Source organism: Nomia melanderi, chromosome 1 (assembly GCF_051020985.1).
Source record: "Nomia melanderi isolate GNS246 chromosome 1, iyNomMela1, whole genome shotgun sequence".
Taxonomy (NCBI): domain Eukaryota; kingdom Metazoa; phylum Arthropoda; class Insecta; order Hymenoptera; family Halictidae; genus Nomia; species Nomia melanderi.
In genome coordinates this window covers 38,392,553-38,417,314 of record NC_134999.1, presented here as the reverse complement: position 1 = coordinate 38,417,314, position 24,762 = coordinate 38,392,553, and the positions used below count along the sequence as shown (strand labels likewise).

At 47.5% G+C, this 24,762-nt stretch overlaps 1 protein-coding gene across 1 annotated transcript in view; it reads left to right on the top strand.

The window, feature by feature from the left end:
* LOC143176905 (uncharacterized) overlaps positions 1-23,813 on the top strand; it is a 65,072-nt gene extending 41,259 nt beyond the window's left edge. Inside the window, exon 3 of the mRNA XM_076374392.1 lies at positions 14,282-23,813. Coding sequence (XP_076230507.1) covers positions 14,282-14,296 — 15 coding nt within the window. The 3' untranslated portion in view covers positions 14,297-23,813. The remainder of the gene's footprint in view (positions 1-14,281) is intronic.
* The last annotated feature ends 949 nt before the right edge of the window (positions 23,814-24,762 follow it).

Here is a 24,762-nt window from a genome sequence, read left to right as displayed (position 1 = left end):
AGGGGTATCGGAAGCTCAGAAATCGCAGCGTCAGTGGTTCACGAGTGGTTGATAACGCGGCGGTGCCGTGGATAGAGTGCGGAGAGGGTGTGTAGGACTGGCACAGCAATAAACTAGACGGGGATATAAAGGGAAGCCCAGGAGAAAAGGGATGGAGCGCGGCCGGAATGGGTACGAGGCCGAGGTGGGGGCTAGAAATCAGCCGGTGGAAATATTTTAGCGCCGCGGGGTGAATCCCTTGATGACAATTCCAGCACAACCAATCCCGATGGCCCTTTTGCCGTGCGGCGGTGCGCTTCTTTTTGTGCGGTGTGTCGCGGCGGTGCGCTCTCGCTCCACGCACGCCTCTGGCCGGAAGCGAAATTTCCGTATTACGCTTCGTGCCTCGTGCCCCGATATCGTTCTCCGTGCCACCGCCACCCCCGCTCGTTCAGCTCCCCCCTTTGGGTCTCTCTCGGTCGCGTTCCCGGTCGCTGCCGGTGTTCTCCGTCGGCCCTGCTTTGATCAGCGTTCCTCGGGAAAAGGACATCGTGTTGCGGCCCTTTGTGCGGTCCCCGGCCGTTGCTTGAAAGATTACGCCACTGGCTCTCTATCGGCGACACGGGTTTACAAGGTGGCCGACACCCGCAGGATACAGGGTTCAATTAATAGTAAAATATGTACGCTGGTAGTTTGCGTTGTTGGGAGTTTCACGACGAGGCGGATGACGAGTCGCTCGCGAGGTTACAGAGTCGATTGACGAGAGGAATTTTCGTCGATGGAATATGGGAGTAGTCGGGCTTGATTGAAACCTTAAGTGCTGGCGTAATAGACTTTGGAAATGATTAGTTTACACATTGAGCTATGGTGGATGAATTGTTTGAAGAATTGGTTCGACATTGTAGACAACAATGCGGCTTCTCCGGTCGTTTCGCGCGTGAGCTCGCAAGCGAAAACTTGGAATCGATTTATTCCCGACAGAAATTCCTGCTCCCTCGCGTTACCGTATGCGCTTTGATAAAAATTCACGCTCGGGGGACCGTGGCAAGACACAGAATCGGCTGGCTGATTGTTCCTCGGTCTTGGGATCACAGGCGAACAGTTAAAGAGACAAAAGAATGCTTCCGGAATTAATTTATTCTCGGTGGAAGGTGTCGTTCCGCGAGCTTTGATCGCCGTTCCCCGTGAAAAGGACATCGTGTAGCCCTTTGTGCGGTCCTGGCTGGCGTGTTCCGCCCTTTGCTCGGATGATTACGCCGCCGCGCTCTCGTAACGGGCGACACGGGCTCGCGCGCGAACTCGGGGAGCCGGCGGGCTTGAATTAATATTAAAATATGCGCGATGCTCGCGCGTATTGCCGGCACAGAATTCATTAACGCGTTCTTATCTCGGTCCGGTTTTCCAGCTTCCGTCCGGAAGCAATATTCCCCCGTGTTGCGTTCTAGCACGCGGCTCGATACCGTTCGGCTGACCGGTTCAACGGCTCGATCGGCTCCGCTCGATCAAAAGACACGCTGCGACCCTTTGCGGTGCGGTCCCTTTAGGGGCGCGGCATATAAATTGCTGCGCCGGAACCTACGTCGATTGTGCGACGTCGGTGTTCAGCGGCGGAGTCACCTGTGAGCCGGAGAATTGCTGGTCGATTAATTAACGCGTCATTATAGATCGTCATTCTTTGAATACATCCGTTGATGAATTAATTCCGACGCTGTTGGGGATGAAGCGTGTACAGGTTTAGAACGGTGTACAGTTCCAATAGGATTTTATGTTATTTTATAGAATTCCGGATCCGCTCTCTGCTTCTGACTTTGTATGGCACGGTTTTTTCTATATGTCGGTCATTGATGCAAGAAAACCAGCGGAATTGCTTGTTTGACAGGATATATTGGAAAAAATGTAAATGGACGATTGAACTTTTGTGCGGGGTATCATCGAACTGACGGTGGGAATAAAGGGCGGTTGATTTTACAGGAAAAAATATGTCGAACAAAGGGAGAGTACAATTGTTTTGCACTCGGATTTTCGATTAAACCGATATCGCGTGCTTGAGCACCGTTTGCCACGTGTGCCTGGCCATTGTCGGCTGTTTTTACTTGCTAATTTCACCGGAATTGATAGTTATGAGACACTTCGATCGATTGGAAACGGATCGCGTTATTCCGTTATCGATGTTTGCTGCTAGTGGAAGAGGTCAGCCATTAGTCGGGCATCCGTGGAACCGATTATCCGGGTAATTTTTATCTAGATCTTTCCCTACATTTTTATCGCGTCATTGCACGCGCGACTTCCGTCGTAAATATATGGAAACGCATAACGAAGGAAAGAGGTAATATTAATGAAATATAATATCCGCAACGCATTATCCATTTCTAGATTTATTCACAATTCCGAGTATCATGGAATGATAAATATTATTCCACTTCCCGTAGGAATTTCCGCGCAAATGAAACTTTATACGCCAAATTGCATTCTACATTTACAACATATTCGTCCACTCTTTCTCAGCGCGTATCATCGATTCGAAGTTGAGCATTTATATTCGACGTAGCCCTGATCTATCCTGCGGATAGCAACGCAATCAAATTTATTGCCAGTCTTCATTTTTCCATTAAAAATCCCGTCGTTTCGTATTCATTTCCAACGACGTAGAGCGCCTTTCGTTCCCTCGGCGAATTTCGCTGGAAAATTCCGGCACGTGGCCAAGACGCGGACATCGTCGTTATCGTGGTCGTTCGGGCATATGCTCGGCGAAGAAGTCGCGCACCCGGAATATCGATATTCGAGTCGTGCGCCGGTTGCGATCTTTTTCCACCTGCATCGGACGAGTTGTATCAGCTGCATCGTGTGCTGCTATCAATCTGGCGAGCGTTGCACCAACTTCTCGGCAAATTTTTTCCTCTGAAGGAACGTCTGTGTCCGGAGACTTCCTCGAAATAAAATAACTGGTCCAATGGGAAGAGGAATGTTCTTCTAAGTTAAAGGGCATCGTTCCGGGACCGAGGTACAGTCGGTCCAACAACGCGAGGAATTCACGTGTACGAATCTTTAAGCGGATGCTGCTCTCGCGAACCTTTTCAGCGGAGTTGGACCTTTCTTACGATTTAAGTGGAACTGGCTCTCTAAATAGAACTAGAGTTTGTAACTGGAAGTGTAGGTAGAAGCGGTACTTGGAATTAGAATTCTAAATAGAACTTGCAACTAGAACTGGAATTACAATTACGAATATTAAATAATCAGACGATTGCCACTACTTTCCTCGATCTCAACCAATTAAGAAGAGTAGCAGTCATCGTTGTATTAACGGAATTTCACTTTGAATCGATAAAATGGCTTACCTGGCTCTTCCAAAATTTATTAGGATAGCAACATCCGAGTAAAAATTGTTCCGAGCGTCCTCTCGCCGAACAGACTGTACTTTAACTGAGTCTCGAGGCGTGTTCGAGTCGAAGTTTCCGTGACGCGGCCGCGTAACGAAGTTACAAAACGGACCGGGGGATAAAAATTGATTATCGAAGTTGTCGGTCTCTCATCTGCTCGGAACACCTTCGTGGACGAAGGTACGCCGTCGGTTTTCACCGGTGAATCGAAAACGGCAACCACGGCCGATCCTGGACGGCTCCGCCGTTATCGATCCGCAGCGATGGAGTTGCTCTCGAACTTGAAATTGCATATTATTGGATTCTATCGGCGTCGAGGATATTTCACGTTCGACTACAATGACTCCCGTCCAAATGTATCAATTTCAGCTTTTTTACGCGGCGCCTGCCTTTCATGAGATTTTATTCCGTCGGTGTTCGAAATCTACAGGGTGTCCTATAATTTATTCTACGTAAAAGAAAGAACTCAAGTACGCGGAACGAAATTTCTTTGTTCAAGATCTTTCTAGACGAAAGAGGACTATGTCGAATCATGCATTGATCTGCTACAACTTTCCACAACATTTCTACAAACATATATTCTCCTCGACCGACTGAATATAGGAACACGCATTCTCTTTTCCGTCCAATTATTCCGTTAACTGCCATTTTCACGTCTTCTTCGCATCGTAAAACGACGGCTTCGACACGATCGTTCCCAAAGCGACAGTCCGTTTTTAATTATCGCGTCAGACAACACAGGCGCACGGGTAACGTTCCCGCGACTGTAATTGTGCAATCGTTCGTCGGTCGCGGCGAAGAATTGCGGAACGTCACGCGAACGTTCGGTCCGAGTCTCGTCCGAGGCCGCGTGCCGCGCAGACGATCGACCTGGACGTTGATGGATGCGGAGTCGGACCTTCAAGAATCCGGGGAAAATTGCTGGTTCCGTCCACCGCGGGGAACAATGTCGCAATCACCGGAACGCGATGTTACCTCCATAACGGCGCGCCTAATCGTACCGCGTAACCGATTCCCGGGAACTTTAAGAAAAGAATTCCCATTGTTCGAACGTGGAATTTATTCCGGAAGATAACGCCGCGTTCCGATCATCGGGAACGAAGTGGGTTATCGGAATAAACGAGCGGAGTGCATTGTTATGTTACTTGGAAAGAAAGGGAGAGGAAAGTTATACCATACGATACGTGGGATCGTAAAGTGATTTATGAAGGTTGCAAATAGAGTACAGATTTTATGCATTTATCGCGGATGCGAATGTGTAATACGCGCCGGTACGGAAATTTTAACTAAGATTGATAGTATTTCATTTTGAACTTTTAACGCGGCGAACTACATTAGCGAATTAATTTTTTCCCCGTTTATGCGGGGCCGTTCTACGCGCCGAGCGGAAGAGCGGACGTGTGCGCCGAACCGTGTACAGTATGCATTAAACGAATCCATGTATTAACACACTATGCAGGATTGTTCGAGAAGATTCCGTCGGTTTATTGAAAATTATCGTCGAAAGTCGTAGAATACTTTTCTATCGAATTTCCTGTCCGGTATTTCTCCTGGACAAATTGCTTCTGCATTAATGCAGTTGGTCATTTGAATAATCACTGCTCGAACGATATCTGTTGATGTAATGGAAGAGTTTCGAGTCGTGTAAATTCTATGTTTCATTACTATGATTGAATATTTCATGAATCTGTAATGAAACTGAACGTTCGAGGGGGGTGGGGGTAGACGAAAAAGGAATTTCAATGAATACACTTCGGATTTCATGCATTTGTAGCGTATGTAAATCAGCGGGAACGTATTAACATAGAAATCTTCTCGTCGGATTAAAAATCCTTTCGTTGTTTTCTATCTCTGTACAAAGGAAAGCTATTCGAACGCGACTCCCATTTCATCAATTGCACCATTCAAACTCGAATATCTACCAAATTTTTCATTCCCAATGCTGAACGATATTCGCCATGCGGTTCATTCAAGTTCCTTCTCAATATTCACCCCAATTAAATCTTCCACAATGAAACGAATTTTTGTTTCACCTCTGTATTACCGAACCGCTCGGAAGAATGGCTATTGTGTCTTCATCAGAATAGTTATTCTTTCCATTCGCTTCAATCACGTCAGCCTTAATTAACTTCGCTCCGCTTCATATCCGACCGCAACGATTCACTTTAGCCTCTGAATCGTGCTTCAATTCGCTCGCAATTATAGCGTAGCCCTAATCCGGCGCAACAGAGAAAATTTAATATCCCTTAACAGTCCTCTCCAACGCTTAATCCACGCTTTACGTCGATGATCGTCCAACGGTGACCGGCGGACAAACATCGAATAAAACTCTCCGCGTATTTACAGTCCTCCCAAGAAAATCTGCATTTGCGTTAGGATTCCTGAATACCCCCTAAATCCTGTGGCCAAGAATTTCGCTAAACAATCATGGCGAACAAAACTTTACATCGATGATCATCCAACGGTGACCAGCGGACAAACATCGAATAAAACTCTCCGCGTATTTACAAACCTCCCAAGAAAATCTGCATTTGCGTTAGGATTCCTGAATACCCCCTAAATCCTGTGGCCAAGAATTTCGCTAAACAATCACGGCGAACAAAGAGTATCAAGAACAAAGCTTTACATCGATGATCATCCAATGGTGACCAGCGGACAAACATCGAATAAAACTCTCCGCGTATTTACAATCCTCCCAAGAAAATCTGCGTTTGCGTTAGGATTCCTGAATACCACCTAAATCCTGTGCCCAAGAATTTCGCTAAACAATCACGGCGAACAAAGAGTATCAAGAACAAAGCGACCACCGTATCCAGACGTTCCCAGGGGCGCCAGGGATCCGCGCGGAGGCTGTCGGGCCGATCTTTCGCCGCGATATTTGCGGACGCGGGCCGAGGTTTCATTTGCAACGAGCTAGTCTACGACGCCCGGCCAGGATATGAGATTGTAGTGCCAACTGTGCTCACCTCTAACACGGTTCCTCTAAGCTCGTAGATACCGCGGCGGATGTCGCGGCTGCGTGTTCCCGAGGCTCGGCGCCTCGGCGACCGAATAAGAGGCCAGCCACCGGTACGGCGGCGGCGGCGGCGACGGCGGCGGAGCCGAGAGGGCGTATAACGGATATAATCGCGCAGATAACGCGTTTACCCGCTACAAACGCGCGCGTTTAATTGGCCAAATTGATATCCCTGTTGTGCCCGGGACGAGCCGGCTTTGGCCGAGCCCGGCTGACGAGGATTCCGGGCGCAGGCTTTGAGCGTTCTTACCGCGCGAGTTTCATTGAACTTTCATGCCGCCCACGGACACGGGCATTGTTTATTAATTTCCCGTTAATGGGGGGATGCAACTTCCGGTGAACGGATTTGAGGAGCCGGCGAGGTTTACCAGCCGCATTAGACGTTTGATCTTCGCCTGAAACGCTGCTTACTAATGGATACTCGGAAGTAGGACGCGCGATTACTCGCGAATGTATGGAGTTGGATGTTCAACCCCTTAAGGGCTCTATTGGAATTCCTACTGCAGGCTGGGCTTGAATTCCGAATTGTGCGCGGGGTGTATTCGAAGGCTAGTTTGATTGAAGGGTTAAAATTCGAGCGGGAGACCGTGCGCGAACGTTGCGGTGAGTGGAGTTGAAGGATTGCGGAAGAAAATTTAGCTATGGAACTCCGTTGGAGTTCGATTGTCGTAAGTGTATTCGCCAGGTTGAGATTTTGTTAGCCTCTGTTGAAAGTTACTTATCGGATACACCGTTTCACGATGAATATTGTCGATGCGAAAAGAATCACGGGCAGTCAGAAGCGTTCCACTGGCAATACCTTCTAATCTCGTTTCACTCGAATCCAATATTATTTCGTTTAAACGGCGCAGGAGCCGTTTCGAATGCCGCTCGAAATATCTTCCTTTAAATGTCACTGAGGCCTACATTCACCCGCGAGTATTTCGGATTCACGGAATTCACCGGTCACGTTGAAATCGCGATACCCGCGCGCGCAGAATGCTCCCGCGGGAAGCGACGCGAGCATTTCGAATCAAAGTTCGTTCGAGTTCGATGGAAATGAAATGCGCAAGAATGCGGACCATGGTATGCGGCGTAATCGCGTGGAATGCGAAAGTTTGTTTATACGCCGGCGAATGGAGCCGGCGGAGTCCAGCGAGCCGTGCGCCGCGCCAGCTCCGGGAAAACTGGAAGAAAAATGAAAATAATTATTCCGCCTGGATAGAGTGTCAGAACTATCGAGTTAATTCCGCGGATAATTGTCCCGGAAATTTCGCCCGCGATCGACAAAGCGCGAAAACAATCCGGGATCCCCGTAGAAAGGAGACCGAGGGAAACTTATTCCACGGTCGCGCAATTAGAGGCCAACCGGACGGCCGGGGGAAGTTTAAGCCTCCTCTAACGAATACCGAACAAAATTTTAACTAGGTGTCCGGCGAGAGTTAGTTGGACGAGATTTAGATCAGAATGAAAACACTTTTTCGCCTCGCTTCCGGGGCGGATCGGCGGGGGGGGGGGGGGGGGGGCAGCTGGAGCGGGGGTGAACGGGGAACTCCGCGAGCGCCGCTTTGAGGATGAATTTCACAATGAAATGTCACGAGCAAGAAGTGTTTTCAAAGAGACGGCAAAGAGGATTTCGCTGCGCGAGGATTTTTTGATGAACCGACGGAAAACGCGAAGCGAAAGGGCTACTTTTGCAACATTGAAGGGGGATGCAGGTTCATTGCAATTTTTCATGCGACCGGCGGCTCTCAAAGGCCGGCTCGTTATGCAGATAAAGCGTAATAATTAAAAGATTACGATACGGAGGATGATCTTTTATTAAACGAACAAGAGAATTTCCGTGTCTCGAACGCGATATTCGTTTTTAACGCGGATGTGGAATTGCTCGCTGTTTAGAGTTGTTTTCGGTGAGTTATCGCTCGAGTAGAATTACGCGTACCTGTGGCGAATAAATTTCGATTACTCTCGGAAAGCGATGGGAAGGGACGGGGAAACGAATCGCGCAAAGAGTACGTCGCGAGGAGATTAGCAAAAAGATGATGAATCGACCGGCATCAGGGGCAGCGAATTGCGGTATCACGCGGGCACATTTCGTTAAGCCCCCAAGACTTTTTGAACTGCGATTCCGGTATAATCCATCCCGTCCTGGGGAAATACACGAATCATCCTGCAAGATTTACCGAATACCATTTTTATTCCTCCGAGGGTACGAAGTACGAAGAAAACACGCGAGGCGAGCCACGCCGGAGACAAAAGAAGCTGGGTCCGCGGCTAAAATGATTGCGGCACGGTGATTCATGGCCGCACCAGGGCAGAAACCTGTGTCAAATTTAGCACCGCAATATCTTAGAGTGGCCGATGTATTTTAATGGAATCCTCGAAACTCGGGGATGTTGCGTCTGACTCCACGGAGTGGACGCATCATTTTTTCAAGAGGTCCTGTGGTCTCTCACCGCTGGTTCCATCGATTCGCTAGAATCGATGATTATGCAGCTCGAAGAAATCTTTGACATAGTTCTAAAATTGTAACAATTCGAACTAAAAGCATTTATTCCTATGAAATATGTATTCTAAGGAATATTCAATAAGAAAATGATTAAATTGTACTATTTCCAGTAGCTACTGACACTAAAAGCATTCATTTATATGAAATATGTAGTCTAAAGAATATTCAATAAGAAGATAACTAAGTTATACTATTCTCAGTAGCTACTACCGCCAATACCTGGCTAGATTTCTAGAGAAAAATCGTGAAATAAAAACGTTAATGCAAACAGTATTCACCCCCGTATTTATCCGAATATCGAATCGCTGAGACGGACGGAGCGTCTCAGAGTTTTCATTAAAATCCTGCTCGATAAACCGTGCAATTAGTTTGATCAGGGCTGAAGGAAAAAAAAGCGCCCTGATCCACGATCAGCCCGGAGGAATTCTTCAAACGAAGTTTCGCCGCAGGGCAAATAGGTGAAAATTAGGAACGAAGGGGTTGATAGCGAAGGACGGGAATGGGGTGCGTATAATCGCGCCGCCTGTCGTTCCTCTGTAATAACCGCACGCTATTAAGGGTGGTCGGTTCACAGAACGACGACACAAGGATCGCGGGGGTGGGGATTTCGGAGAGAGGGCGGCGCGGAATGGGCGCCGGAATGAAGGAGGATGGTACGAGGGGTCGGAAGCTTGGTGCAAGTCGGCCGCAATTAGTTTTACGGCGCTCTCCTTTCCATCCGGAGAACCGGCAGACGATGATCAGCCGCTATCGCTCTCCCCTCGAGGGTGCACTCTCATCCATCAGGGTGAAAAAGGGGTGATCTTCGAGTGTTTTCTTTTTCAGCGAGTCGTGCGCGATGTATCCAAATGGAAATTTCTACTTTCGCGGGGAATATATCATTCCCTTTTACACGCAACATATTTCGAGGAAACACTTTTGTAACATTGACACTGAAATGTACTTCTCATAATACTACGAATGACTTCGTTAGAGTGTTCTCTCTTTTCAAATTCACTTAAAAAGTCATTTAACTGAGGAAATATTTCGTATTATTATTTATCGTCACTATATAGTTTACCTTCCATTGTTATATTATTACCTGAATTATCATTAAAATGTTTATATTATTACCTCGGCGATGGACACCTCTAACAACAGAATCAACGAACTCCATCACATTCTTTCTACTTTTGCGGAGAATATATCATTCCCTTTTACACGCAACATATTTCGAGGAAACACTTTTGTAACATTGACACTGAAATGTACTTCTCATAATACTACGAATGACTTCGTTAGATTGTTCTCACTCTTCAAATTCACTTGAAAAGTCATTTAACTGAGGAAATATTTCGTATTATTATTTATCGTCACTATATAGTTTACCTTCCATTGTTATATTATTCCCCGAATTATCATGAAAATATTATAGTATTAATGGTATTTTAAATATGTTTTATTTTTAAAAAACACAGGAGTAGATAATTCAATAAAATACAAATAAATAGAAACGATATAGCTCGCGGTGTACAGGTCTTTTCTCTTCTCTAGTCAACGCAACTTTTTATATTATTATTACCTCGGCGATGGACACCAACAACAGAATCAAGGAACTCCATCACATTCTCAGCAGAAAATCGAAACTGGCGTTCCTAAAGTGAGCATCTCGTCCGCGTCGCGATGCGCACTACTCTTCATGTTTCTTGCTAGAGCTGGCTGAATCTGTTTCACCAGGGTGCGCGGACAGGCTCGTCACGGATTCATGAGCCGAGTATGCGTTTCGCGCTTGAAATCTTTACAAACATCACGGGAGATCTTTAAGCGATCCCGGGAAAGGGGTGCGAGAGTCCGTTCGTTTGATTAGCGGCTTCATAAAACATTTATCTGGTCAGAGGAAAAATGACTGGAGACAGGACGTCTCGCGGCGGTAAATATTTATGCCGATTAGGTATTCCGAGCGACGCGGCGTCCTCTTGGCCGTCCATGGTCAAAGGAATTTCTTTAATTCCCAACCTGTGATCTTTCATGAAATTACGGCCGCCGTGGGTGGCGCAAAAGAGACTGTCAGACCCTCGCAAAGACGTAAACGGGAGGTGGATACAAACTGCAACAGGACCGAGGAATCCCGAAGGCTACCGATTTCGCGGCGCTGCAAAGAAATTTGTCTCGGATTCGTTCGATTTCGTCAAAGCAATTTTCATTGAGACGCTTCGAATGTACCGTTATTTCGCAGGATGAAACTCCGATTCGGAAACGAACGTTTAATTCGGCTAGACCCGGTTTCTATTCCCCTTCTGATTCGCCGCGGAAGATTAAAATCTACGCGCTGCGGGCACGGAATGATTTGCGCGCGTGCGGTATACTGAAACCAATAAAAGGGGTCGTGAGAGGTATTAGCCTCGGAGATCAGCTTTGAGCGTTCGCTATTGGTGTTCGGAATTTAAACGATAGCGAGCTTGTTTCAAAGGAGCATTAAAGTTGCATTCGCGCTGCGGATTGTTTCAATAAAACTGGCGTGAACCCTCAATTACACGGTCTACTCTGCGGAACGTACTGGAATTGATCGTCGGAGAGGAATATTTCTGCAGGAAGAGTGAAATTAAGGATTTTAAATGGCAGCGTCTCGTTCGAAGCTTCTTTCCCGGAATAATCGGCTTTAACAATGTCAAAGAGGCAAGACGCAAAGCGTAAGTCCGTCGCGTCTGACTGTGACTCGCTACTTCTACTTTCCCGTGCGTAATACAGGAAACCGCTTCCGCAAACAAGTACAAATGAAAAATGAAACAAAATTATCTCCGGAATCCCATTTTCCGTCCAGCGACGTTCACCCCGATGTTTACCGATTGAACTGTTCACGCTCGTATTGACATAATTCCAACGATATCTTTTATCGTCTCGCCAGAGCGTGATCCCTCAAAATCCGGTTGAATCGGCGCGCTCTCGCGACGGGTAAATATTACACCGCGGCGAGAGCCTGCACAAACAAAGGGGGAATCGGAATAAAATCAGTTTCATCGAGTTATTAAACATTGGGCTCGCTCGCGTTCCGAATTCGGCGAGAAACGCGGCCGACCGGCTCGGTCCGGCATGGTCGGTCCGCGTTGCGGCTACGGTTGTGCGTGTGCATACGTTTCGGCATTTATGGGGGCATTTATAGTGGGCGCGGGTTATTCGGCGGTCCGTGGGATAGTTAGAGGCACGATACTATCGGCGTAGGTGGCTCCAATCATTTCCCAATTAGCAGCTGATTGCGTACAGTCCACGGTAGAACTTTGACCCACCGCAGATCGGTGTGCTACGGTTAATTCGGGAACACCGGAGACGGACTCGATATAACCCGAAGGGGTAGACGTCGAACCGGTTTGCCGAGGGGCATCGAGATTGGCCGGCGGTGCGCGGGGAACAGCAGGGCGAAGCCAGGAGGAGGAGGAGGAGGTCGGTTCCAGCGGCGTTAATATCTCACGACGCGAAACGAGCCGGCAGCAATATCGGAGATCGCGCAAATTGCGATCGGCTACGGAGATCTTCGTATCCGGACGCACGCGACCATGCACGATTTATAGGATGTCCGTTTTTCATTTGCACCGTGGCGCCGCGCCGCTGTAAAATTAGTCGGCGAGCAGACGTATCCCTTCTTCCCATTCACGTTTTCCCCGTCCCGCGGGCGAATTTTTATGTCCGTTCGATCCGCTCGATGATCGGTCAGCGGGCTGCACGGTGAATTCTCTATGGCCTTCAGCGGGAACGAATTCGAATTCCTTTTGTTTCGGGGCTCTATCCGGGCCCATCGGTTGTCGATCGCGAACTGTCGAAAGAATATAACGAACCCGGTTGGATACTATGAGGATTGTTCCCGATGAATATGTCTTTCGGAGGATCGTTCGGGGATACTTTTGTCGCTCGAATAATTTAATTAGTTCGGATAATCCGTGAAAGGAAGCGATTATTCTCTTAAAATCTGGCGAGAACGTTTGTCGCGTGATAATCGGCTTATCACGCTGAACACGAATAAACGAATGATGAATGTCCGATGCTCGGGGACTGATTAGTCACTCGAACCCGTACGTAATTAGGTTCGCGAAAAACAAACAGCCAATTATTACTCGCGTTTCCGGCGTGTTACATGTCTCCTTTGTTTAATTATTCCTCCGTTGACTAGGTAGGAAAGTATTCATTAAGTACCAGACTGCATACACGCGCGCTTTAATGGGAACACGGGTAACGACAATTGTAACCGCTGTGCATTCCGGTCGATTCTGTTTAGTCTTTGATCGATTCGATATTGTTTGGCGGCTAATATTTGCGTTACACCGTGTTTACAGTGTACTCTGTGATTAATCGTTTCGTGTAAACTGCAAAACAAAATGTAACAATTTCGCGTTATCGCGTCCCCTGCACGATGTAACGGGAATCAGCAACTTGACTTACAATTTTTTCATATCTCTGCTGCAAACGCTTTGTCGTATAATGTATTTCATTAAAAATAAAGAAAAATTCCATGGTCATCTCTGTCTACATTTACTTCAAAACATAAGGACCGATAATACAAGAATAATCGTATAACAAGATGTCGATGAACGTTTCATCGAGAAACTATGATTTTTCCCGTTGCACGGTTGCTCAAGGCCGTCGTACGCTTACCCCCACCGCATCCCCTAGTCCCGCCCACAAGCCGCTACGCGTTTGAAGCAACGAACAGCGGGGGAAGGGACCTTGAGCGGTCAGTAATGGTCCACACTATAATTTCCCTCCGCCGACAAAGAATTCGCGCAATCAAGCCTCCGCTCGCGCGTTTAATCCCCGGAAGCCCCCTATTTTTCCCCTCGTTACCCGGCCAGAGTCGTCCTCATTCCGTCAATCTCACTGGCCACATTTCTCGAGCGACGCCCGTCAATGAATCCCCACTCAACGGCACACGGAAAATTAGTGAGTTCGATGGGCTCCGGGTTAGCACTAGCCGGTGGGCGATGGAAAACGGTGGTGGGCGTATGATGTTTCGTCAATAGAAATTCTTCGTCTCTCGTTAACGGAACATTGTCGCGCGGAATTAGAGGCCGATTTCTCTTTGTTCATCTCGTCGGACGCCCCTTTAATTCCCGTACAATGCGCGTGGACGCTGACTCGGCGGGACAAATAATAAAAAAAAGCTTGCGCTCGCTCAACGGTAGCACAGAGAGAGAGGGAGAGAGAGAGAGAGAGAGAGAGTACGACGAAGAGCAAAATAAAAAAAAAATGCAACGGACAGACACAGACGCGATCCAGTGAATTCGCGTGTTCACGCACTAGGCGTTTTAACCGTTTTAACGAGACCGGGAACACGAGGACACTGCTTTCTCCCTCCTGTCCTCCGCCTCTCTTTCTCTCTCTCTCTCTCTCTCTCTCTCCGCAGTTCCCCTAGCCCAGGCATCGTTCATCATTGCGTGTCATTGTGTGTTGCAGAACCTGGCGACCTAGCCATCGCGACCCATTGTTCCCCGCTGGCCGACAACGAGCGAAGCAACAGCAGCAACGGCATCACCGACAGCACGGATGCCGACGGCACCGCCGCGAGCAAAAGCTATTCGCCGGTGCACCGTATCCGGCGCGTGTCTGCACCAGCCCGTAGGCATCTGGCCGCGAGACGATCCTGCCGGGGATTATCCGGATGCCGTGGAAGCGTCTTCGCGGCCGCGGAATGTGTCGATCAGAAAATCGCGGATTCTGTGCCGCGCGCCGCACGTCTCGTCGCTGTCAACGTAGACGGGGCATTCGGATCGCTGGCTCACCATCGACCCGTGACGGGGGAACCGGCTCGATCAGATGACAGGGACACGCGGAATCATTTAGGACGACGAGACGCGCCGAACCGAATCGACGTGTGCGCTCGCGGGTCGTTTCAAGTTGACTCGAAGCTTTCGTTTCGCGAATACGCGACGGATGCACGATCCTTTATGCTTTGTATTTGCGTTATTCAATTCTGTACGACGCGTTCTCATGTATCCGACGCATCCCGCTGAAAGCCTCGCGACGTCATCTTTCTAAAACGAAGATAGTTTGATCTTAGCTCAACGAGGAGTCGACGTTACTTTTACACCAGCTCAATGTGTACTTTTTAATTATTGTATATAAGATGTCTAAGGATAGCGACCATTGATTAAGTGTACTCTAAGAGGCCGACGGCTCGTGGGAAATGATTCCTACGATCGAACAGAGTATCACCTTAACTCGGCGGTGAAAGGCGACGAAGTTGCACGGAGATATTGAAAACTGGATGAAAATGGACCAAGCACCTCAGTCCAAGGGTACAGTGAGACGCCGGAGATCAAAGGGATCCCCGGCCCGTCCGCAAACAGCGGAGTAATGGGGCTTAGAATCGTGGTTTGAACGGATGATGGACCAGGTTCAGAGATGCCCAGGTTGATGATGGTGGTGGTAAATATAGATTTATTGGGACGCTACACGTGGCAGCCAGAAATCAGGATTATCCTCGGAGCTCGTCATCAGCTTATACCGGAACAAGCGAAGGAATGAATTGGGTCAGACCGCTCTACAATTTATCTATCATACTTCCGTGATCGGCTTACCTTCGGTAAGGATGCTCGTCTATCTGACGCACGGCGGATCCACTTAACAGGCGTATCCTTAGGCCGCCATTAATACGCGTCTCGTGTTGCCAAAGAACAGGCTTGATCGTATGACAGTTCGAATTACAAAACGTCCGATGCAACGGCACAATCTGTCCGAGTGACGTATAGAGGATTGTGTATCGGGAGGAGCTTCGATCTTTCACGGGGATACGTCTGATCCGGCCAAAGGAGAAGCTCGATCGCGCAACGTGGCGAGTTACAATGCGCCCGCCACAATGATCGCGCATTGATAATGTGCTTCCTTCTGTCGAAGATGCGCATATATCTGGATGACCCCTGGAGGATCTTATCCAAAGGATCCCCGATCTCCATTACTATACAGCTCATCTGGCCAGGGAATAGGTTCGATCATCAGAATGTCTAACTACAGGAACACCAAACACGAAGATTCAATCAACCATCCTTTGCCGAGGATACACATCTACCCAAGTGATGCAGGTAAATCCACTTATCAAGAGGATCTCCAGTCCACCATTAGCAGTACGCGTCTCATATGATCAAAGGCTGGGCTTGATCATACAGAGAGAGCCACGACGCAAAGCACCTAGCATCAGGATCACGCGTTCGTGATCCTTTTGTCGAGGATGTATTAAGAAAAGAATCCTTGATAAGTTTACATTCATTCGGAAAAATTCCCTACGACTTATTCCAACGAATAATAAGGCAGTCCGATTGTTAGAAATCCAGTACTATTAGTTTGCATCGCGAAACTGTTGACTTCTGCGGATAGAATAACCCAGCGGAGAACATGAAAGCGTTACGTTAATTACTATCTTGCTCTAGATTCTCGAATCTAATAGCACAGAGAAGGAATGCCGGATAAATCGAAAGCTATTTACGTTACAACCCAATACGCCTCGTTCGAGCAAAGGAACAGGTCCAATCGTACGAGTGTCCGTCTAATATGAGGATCAAACTCGGACGATCGAGGGATCCTTCGCTAACGGTACACATCTATCGGACACACAAAAGCACCGAGGGATCACGAGGACCCTTCATTCGCCACCAGAGTACACACACTACGAAAGAGCCGCGGGGAACGAGTTTGATCAGACCGATAGTCCAGGTTAAGGAGAGAGCCGTGGAACGTGCCCACTTGATCCGCTTTCGTTTCCCCCGAGCACGCAAGAAAGACCGTTTCCGTTCGCCGCCGCCGCCGCCGCCGCCGCCGCGGTTACGCCGCCTGGCTCTATTTGGCCAGCTGGAAGGGCGAGCACGAGATTTTTCTTCGAGGGAAGTTCCGCGCGGCGAAGGGAAGTCATGGAGCGGTTGTTACTGGAAGATAAATTAAGGAAGAATACAACCGAGGGAGGAAACAAACAGAAACGTGGACGAAGCGGCTGCTCGCCGGGATGGATAGGGGAGGAGCGAGCCGGGGGAGAGAGTTCATGAATGCCGCGTCGGCCACGCACGCGTCCTCGCGTGCTCCCCGCGAATTAGAACGGACTTGTGTATTTGTATCTGTCTTTTCTGACAGGCCGGTTTCCCCCGGCTGCGGTAAATCATCGGAATTAGCGCAATTTCGACGTCAAGTGGCCCGGAAGAGTTTCTGTCTCTGCGTTTCTTCGCGCTGGACGTATTAATGGGCGGCACACCAAAGTTTCCTTTCGTTTACAGCTGAAAGATGAGGGCCGCGAATCAAATCGTATTCCATCTCTCCGGGGATTGCTAATCAACGTGTAGCTCTCAAGGAGAATTCGATTGGACGTTCACACGTTACCGGATGATGTCTTTGTTGCGAGGAGTTTGGCTATTCGGAGAGAACTGATTGCATTGGAGCTTGAACAAAGGAAGATGGATCGTTGAAATAATTGAAAGTCGACGGATCGAATAAATTTCTCGAAGAAACAGATAGCAGGATGTTCCGTTGAAGCAATTGGAGGAATAGTAAATTCTACGAGGTACAAGCGAAAGGAAATTGGAGCGGAAAACCGACGTTGTATCGACCGACGGTGAATTTCCACGACGCCGGCCGATGATTTCGCGACGAAATTGCGAAGATCGCGAGCCGGGAAACCTAGCTGCGGGCTAATCAAAAATTCAGCTCGGAAGTTTTCGTCGCAGGCAACAAAGTTGCGGCGAGGCAGCAAAGTCCGCGGGGCACGGAAGCGGGCGAGGGAAACACACACAGCGCGAAACAAGCTGGAGACACGAAACCCGGCCCATGAATTCTTCTCGCGCGGGCACGCGTGCTCGCGTGGCACCGTGAAATTACCGAATATCGACCGCGATTCCTTTTTTTCGTTTCGCCCTGCCCCCGGCCGCGGTACGCATTCCTACGGAACTGCCGGGCTCTGTTCAAACCCCGCGCAGGATTTATAGCTGCCAGCAAACGGTCTGCAGGAAAGCTTCCTCGAGCGAACGAGCAGGCGAAGAAACGCGAAGTTAACCTCCTCCACTGTTATCTGATCTTCCCCTTCGAAGTTTCCACATTTTCAATGGCTATTCAAGCTGTTGTTGAACGGCGGTAGCCTTAACTTCTATACAAATCTTCATTCACGGAATTCCCCTGACTACCGGCGATGATTAATGGAACCGAGATTTTAAATAAGGATACCAGGGAAATAACGTTTCGCGTGAAGTTCGGAAAAAATGAATGAAATTTACGTCTACCCTCAAAGAGGACGGAATAATACTTTAACGATTCGTTTTTGAGAAGAACGTTGTCGGTGGATTCTCGTCCCTTTTCACGCCGCGTAGAACGGAGACGACGCTACAGGGTCAGGACAGTGAAGGTGTTAATTAACTCGCGTCACTTCGCCAGTCCTAAGGAGAACGCGTCACTTGACGCCGGGGGAAGGGTCACCGGTTATTATTTTTAATCTGTACCAGCGAACCGAGCTCGCAGCTCGATCCAGCCGGGGGCGCACGGTCGCACACACGGCCCTTTCAACCCCTCTATTCGGCGGCGCAAAGGGGAGGAGGGCAAACGAGACTAACGCGCTAACGATGCCGACGTTAATTACCGGGCCGGATAAACCGCCTAATCGTCGAGCGAGTGCACGCGCTAATTACGCGGCTCTCCCTGCTGATCGAGCGAATCGCAACGGTTAGCCGGGAATCCCCGCTGCACGGTGTCCCCTCAGGATTCCTTGATTTCTTGCGAATCCTCGGCTCTCCTGTCCACCGAACAGAAGGATCGAAAGGGATTTCTGCGTCCGAGTTATTCCGAATATTCCATCCTCTCTCTCTCTCTTTCTTTCTCTCTCCAAGGGAAAAGGACCGGGCGACGAAAAGTCGAAAAATAAACGTGTCCCGCGCTGGCGAATGGAACTGGAAGAGGAATGGAAAATTCAGTTTAACCGGCCGGGCACTGTATTCACTCTTTCAGCTCCGTGAATGGCTGGATATACTCGAATGGAGAGCGACTAGCGTGTGGTTTACTGGAGTAGAATGGGATCGTCTGACTCAGACCAACAGAGGCTTCGAGCCTGGGAGTCCTTGCCGGAGGATGGTCCCTTTGTAAACTATATTTATTTGATAGAAGATACGGAAAGATGCTTTTTAAAAGCGTCTGAAATCCTATTTCACAGGATCACAATAATGAATACATATATATATATATAGGGATTTCAATGAGGAAAGTGAATTCAATTTTTATATCTTGGTAAGCTATTCTTACCTTTTTATTAAAAAGAACAATGGGGAACATTAAAATTAAATTTCTTTTGAATCGGATAAATGGATTTATCGCTTGATAAATATTTCTCATAGAATTCTCGCGCGCGAATATGTTCCTTTAATGTCGGTCTGAGTTGGAATCGACGGAGGAGCGATACAGTCTGTAGTTAGGAATGTTTTTCAAGTATCGATTCCATCGACGCAATGATTTGCCCGCGAGACGTACGCGTGATCACGGTGCGGCGTTCGTAACCCGCGGATCGGGGCGTGCAGCGAATCGCGTCCAGAAAAATCGAAAAAGAAACGACTCCTGCCAATTTTGTACGAAAGATTCCGCGGATGTTCCGGTCGGTTGGGACCGATAACGTCGAGACGGGGAGAAATGGTGTGCCAGACGATGAAACGTTGCCAAAATGGAGGAGCTGCCGGCGAACACGCGTAGCCCGCTCGAAGGGTGCGATCCTACCGCGTAGATTTTAGCTTTATTAAGAAAGGAAAATCGAGCAAAATAACAAAAAAAGAACAAAAAAAGAACGAGAGAGAAGAGTGTCGGACATGGGGAAGGAAGGAAAAGAAACAAACATTTAAACTGTAACGTTTAGAAAGTTTCCTACATAGCGTACGAAATCTAATTGCTTAAGGACACACGGAGACATTCCTCACACGAACACGGAACACACACATTTACCTACGCATAGATACATACACGTGATACTCATTCGCAGCGATATTCTATATATAAATCTATATATATATATATATATACATAAATATATATGTAATTTTGTAAATACACTGGTATAAATGCCGAAAGACAACGCGTTGTGATTGGAGAACGACTCAGCCATGTGGAAACGACAATGCTCCTTTTAATTACCCAATCTCCATTCCCGATGTTCGATTAGACAGATAGATCGACGAATAGCAGACACGAGTGGATGGGTTTTTCTATCGAAAGACAGATAGTTCGCTCGATTGTGTGGTTTTCTTAAGGTACGATTGTGTCCGAATGTCTGAACGAATTTCGAGTGGCAGCATCTGAATATATGGAATCATTGAAAATCAACTAGATACTCTACAATTCTACTTTATAATTTTATCAATAAAACTACTCTAACTGAAACTTAGAATAAGAGGCAACAGTGAAGTAGAATAACCCGCTAATTGGTCAGACCTGCGATACCACAGAGAATCTTTCAAACGGCAACAAACGATCAAACGAATGCAACTGAGTTTTCGAAAACACCCCGACGATTCCAAAAATCCTCGTGAAATCAAAAGACCCTTCCGAGTAGCGATCGAACGATTAACGGCACTCGTGCGAGGATCAATCGACGTAATTCCTGCGCCGCGATCGCGACGGGGGTGTTTTATTAACTGCAAACCAACCCCAAAGCGACGGGATATTCGTGCGAGTGGTAATCGCGTCGCGTCCATTGATACGCGGCGGTAGGGATGAAAGGGAATTTCACGAAGGGTGGAGCACGGCCCATGAAATCTCCTGTAAAACGAAGACAGGGGTTGGTGGCCGCGCGAGAATCATCCCTCGCCGAGTGGATGGATGAATGTACGCGTGTGTGCGAGCGCAACTGAGTCAAGTGTCGGGCGAAAGGTGGAACAAAGACGGGGAAAATGAGCGCGTGTAACACAGGGTAGACAATAGGGACCATCGAGAGTGACTGCAGCCAGCGACAAGGGAAAGGGCGGCGCGATCCGACGAGAGTTTGTTTCATGAATATTTCACCGTCTGACGTGCCCGGTAAACAGCGGACGCCGTGGAATTATGTTTCCACGGTGTCCGCGACGGCCGCGCGTCCCGTCGTGTCTCGCAGCAGAGCGCTCGCGCTGACGCTCGTCCTCCGCAAGCCGCGACCAGCCGCGGAATACTAATTGACTAAGAAACCGGAACCGAATCACGCCGCTTCGCGATTCCCCTCGAACCTCCACATCCGTTCTCCTACTTTTCAGTTATATTCCGTGCTTTACCCCTTGCCCTGTAATTTCTTTTACAGTCGACACTGTTGCAATTACTTTATCGATAATAATTCGTTCAAGTTAGAGAAGCTTTTACAGTCGCCACAGTGACGACTACTTTATTGATAATAATTTGTTCGAGAAGCTTTTAGAGAACGATCAATGATAGAAAGAGGTTTTAGCGAACGTTTTTCATTCTAAAAGGTAGAATAAAGAGGATTAAGTAATGAAGAATGAGTAACGTTCTTCCGGAAAGGCTAATTTATTTGAACAAAACGATCGAAGATCGCATCCCTTTGATATACCCTCACAGTTTTTCGAATACGCCGATGATCCTGCTTTTTGAATATTAATCTCCGACGGTGGTGTTCTTTGAAAAGGTGAATTGGCATGACCAAATAAACTGAAGTGTGGAATGGCGTGGGTGAATGGAAAGTTTTATATTCGAATGAATTCAGGTTGGGAATATTCCTGTTCGAGCTTACAATAAGCGGGAAGGGTAAACATTAAACAGACATGTTGGTCGAATGGTATTGAATATAGCATACGTATTTGGCAGAAGTTCAAGCTCAATTTTTCCAAACACAAAGAGCGCTTCAAAAAATTTTATTCCGCGCTCCCTATACATGTATTCTCTCTATGCTGATTGCAGCGGCAGTTCCCGGATACTTGCTTCATCACATATGCATAAAATCTGCGGCAGTCATAAAATACACTGCAGACTTTTATTTCCTTGAATGTTCCGGCCAATGAATCACGGCGGTCGTAAAATATTTCTGATTAATACAAAAATCTGATATCAAACCGCGAGTAATATTCAAGAGGAATAAATCGCCAATTAATCGGACACATGAAACCAACTCTAAAAATTGTCCACAATTCGAAGGAAATACCTTCGAAGTGGTACAAGCCTACGATCGATCAGCCACGCTCAAAAGATCGCTCTCTTTAAAACGACGAACAAACACGATCGCAAAACTCCATAACGAAACTCTTCCCGAGGAATCTCTCCTCCCTTTCCGCGCGGGAAAAACGAGCTCGATAATTCACGGACAATCCCGCGATGATCCCGACGCGAGCATCGGTTCCCGATATTACATTTCGAAGTCTAATGGAACATGGTATCGCGTTCCAGCGTCCCGCAGCCCCGGGGCCAATGCATTTCCCTTCTCGCGCGATTTCTATTCCATCCGGCGCGCGTTCGCGGGGCTCGGCGAAGCTTTATTGCGAGCGGAATCGCGGGTGCGAGCATTTACACCGCGCCACGGCCACCGTCGGCCGCGAACGCCGGGATTCCTCCGGAGAGGATTTTAAGAGAGCCGCCGCGGGAGAAGCGGGGCGAGGGATCACGGAACCGTTCCCTTCTTCGTCGCGGCGACGCCGGCCGGAAAAGGGAAGGGGCGAGCGTCAATAATGACGGTGCGGCGCGAAATCGCACGTCGTCGAGCGGACCGGGGGAGGGAATATGCCACCTGTTACATCCTCGCCAACAGACTGTTCACCCCTGTCGGAACGGCCGGTGCGAACGAGCTTAAAGTCGAAAGTTCGGGTTCCTTCGGAGCTCGTACCACCGCGACACGATGACGAACGGAGATCAGAAGCGGGCCGCACCGGCGGAACCCCGTGGAAAAGGATTTTTCTGGTCTGGCTTTTCCTTTCTGTTTGTTAGTCGATTTTATGTAGCATCTGCTCGCTTGGGATAACTCGTCGAATCGAACTGAGATGCTTTTTAACCCCTTGCCTTGAGTAATATATGTATTACTCAGTTCATTCGAATTCGAAGTAAATATTATTCCTCTGTAATCGACTATTATACTTAAAAGGAAATATAGGTAGAACGTATGCTTAGAATTTTTCTCTTTTCCCAATAAATTATTAATGACAAAGTAGATCAGAGTTGAGAAAGAAATAGGCCAAGGGGTTAATAAGGTGTATTGATAATTTAGGTCGTTGAATATTGGCAGTTCGCGGAGAAACATAGACAAACTGAAAGAAATATGATATTAACCGGTTTAATTGAATTATTACTGCAAGTTTACCCTATCGAAGGTTGGAAAATTAGGTGACATTATTTGTAATGTAGAGACCGTTTCGAATGATCATCGTTTGATCGATTGAACTACAGTAATTCGATTTAACTAGTCACCGGCGACCACGTTCAACGTGCTAATTAGTACAGAAGTAAAAATGACAAAAGAATTTCAACGGGAGGGAACAAAGGAGGAAGGAAAGAATGAATATTTAGCAGGGAAGTATGAATATTAGTGACTGATTATTTTAATTGGGTAAGACAGTTTTTTTCCGCTGGCCCAATTCTCACCGACGTTCCCTCTTATCGTAAACCAGCCCGCTCCACCTTTGTTTCCATGCAAATCGGGCGTTTTTTCACCGGCGCGGATCGATAGCGTTCTTCGCTTCTTCGGGATTCGATCTACGATTTTAAATAGGAACGCCGCGATTCGAAATTTATCGACCCGTGACGGCGGAGGTCCCTGGGGAAATCTTGACCGGAAGATATTCGATTTAATGGTTGCATGTGAGAGGAGGATGTTGTCTGTTGCGGATACACTGTGTTTGGTGCGGCTGGCATCGATTCTGGCTGCTGGATCCACCGGTGTCGTATTGCGGAATGTTTGTGATGGCTAGTGAGCTGGGATTTTCCAGATGTTGCTTCCGGTGAGCGATACGCGTGCGAGATGGTCAGAACACAGTAAGCTTTGAATTATGTACTTAAGAGAATACACGGTCGAATAAAATTGTCACGTGATATCAGCACGAGTCAGTTCATTTTGATGGTTCGGCTGGAGGAGTTAGTACGGTGGGTCTGTGCGGAATCGATTGCTCTGCATCGACGGTGGGAATTCGATATTTTTTTTAGAATTTCTCGATTCGTTTCGTTGATTTCTATGGTAGCTTCTCGTGGACGTTTTATTGTTCGGAAGTATCCACCGATTGCTGAATCGATAATTCGGATGACTCCGTGAGCAGGTAAGTGTAATTACTCGTCTTTATTATAATGTGAGAGAAAGATAATATTATTTTATAAGGAATGTGTAAGGAATGAAATTCTTAATATTTGTTCCTGAAGATTCATGGGGAATTCTGTTTAGCTTAAAAGTTACAAAACTGGTGTCTACATTTTAACAGATTGTAATCTCGTCAGGGCTAAATGTCTTTGACCAATGTAATCCCATAGAAGTGGACGAATCGTGCGAGCGAACTGAATATTCACTGCGAGAAAGAGACATTTATCTTCGTTGACAGATAATGATAACGCCTATTCTTCCTCTTTAAAGGCTTCGCGATGGAATCTACGGCTTCCTGAATATCGCCTGTCCTGTTGCACTATCTCGTAGATTCATGAATTCCATTCATCCCCCCCTCGCCCCATTATATCATATCAATCATAATCATTCTACAGATATCAAAGTAGAAACCTTAAAGCATCGATGTTCAAACATAAAATTATAATTCGTACAGAGAAACCTATTCAGTGCATTTCCTCTTTACCGATTCCCACGTTCCATTCGGCTGAATAGAACATTTGTATCACTCTAATTAGAATACCATAATTTCGTACGAATGCAATTCAGCCGTTTGCTCGAAGGATACGGAAAGCGAATGTTACGGAAATCGATGAAAAGAATCGGTCAAAGTAAATGGAAACGTTTTTTCCCCGAATACGTTTCGAGAGGCATT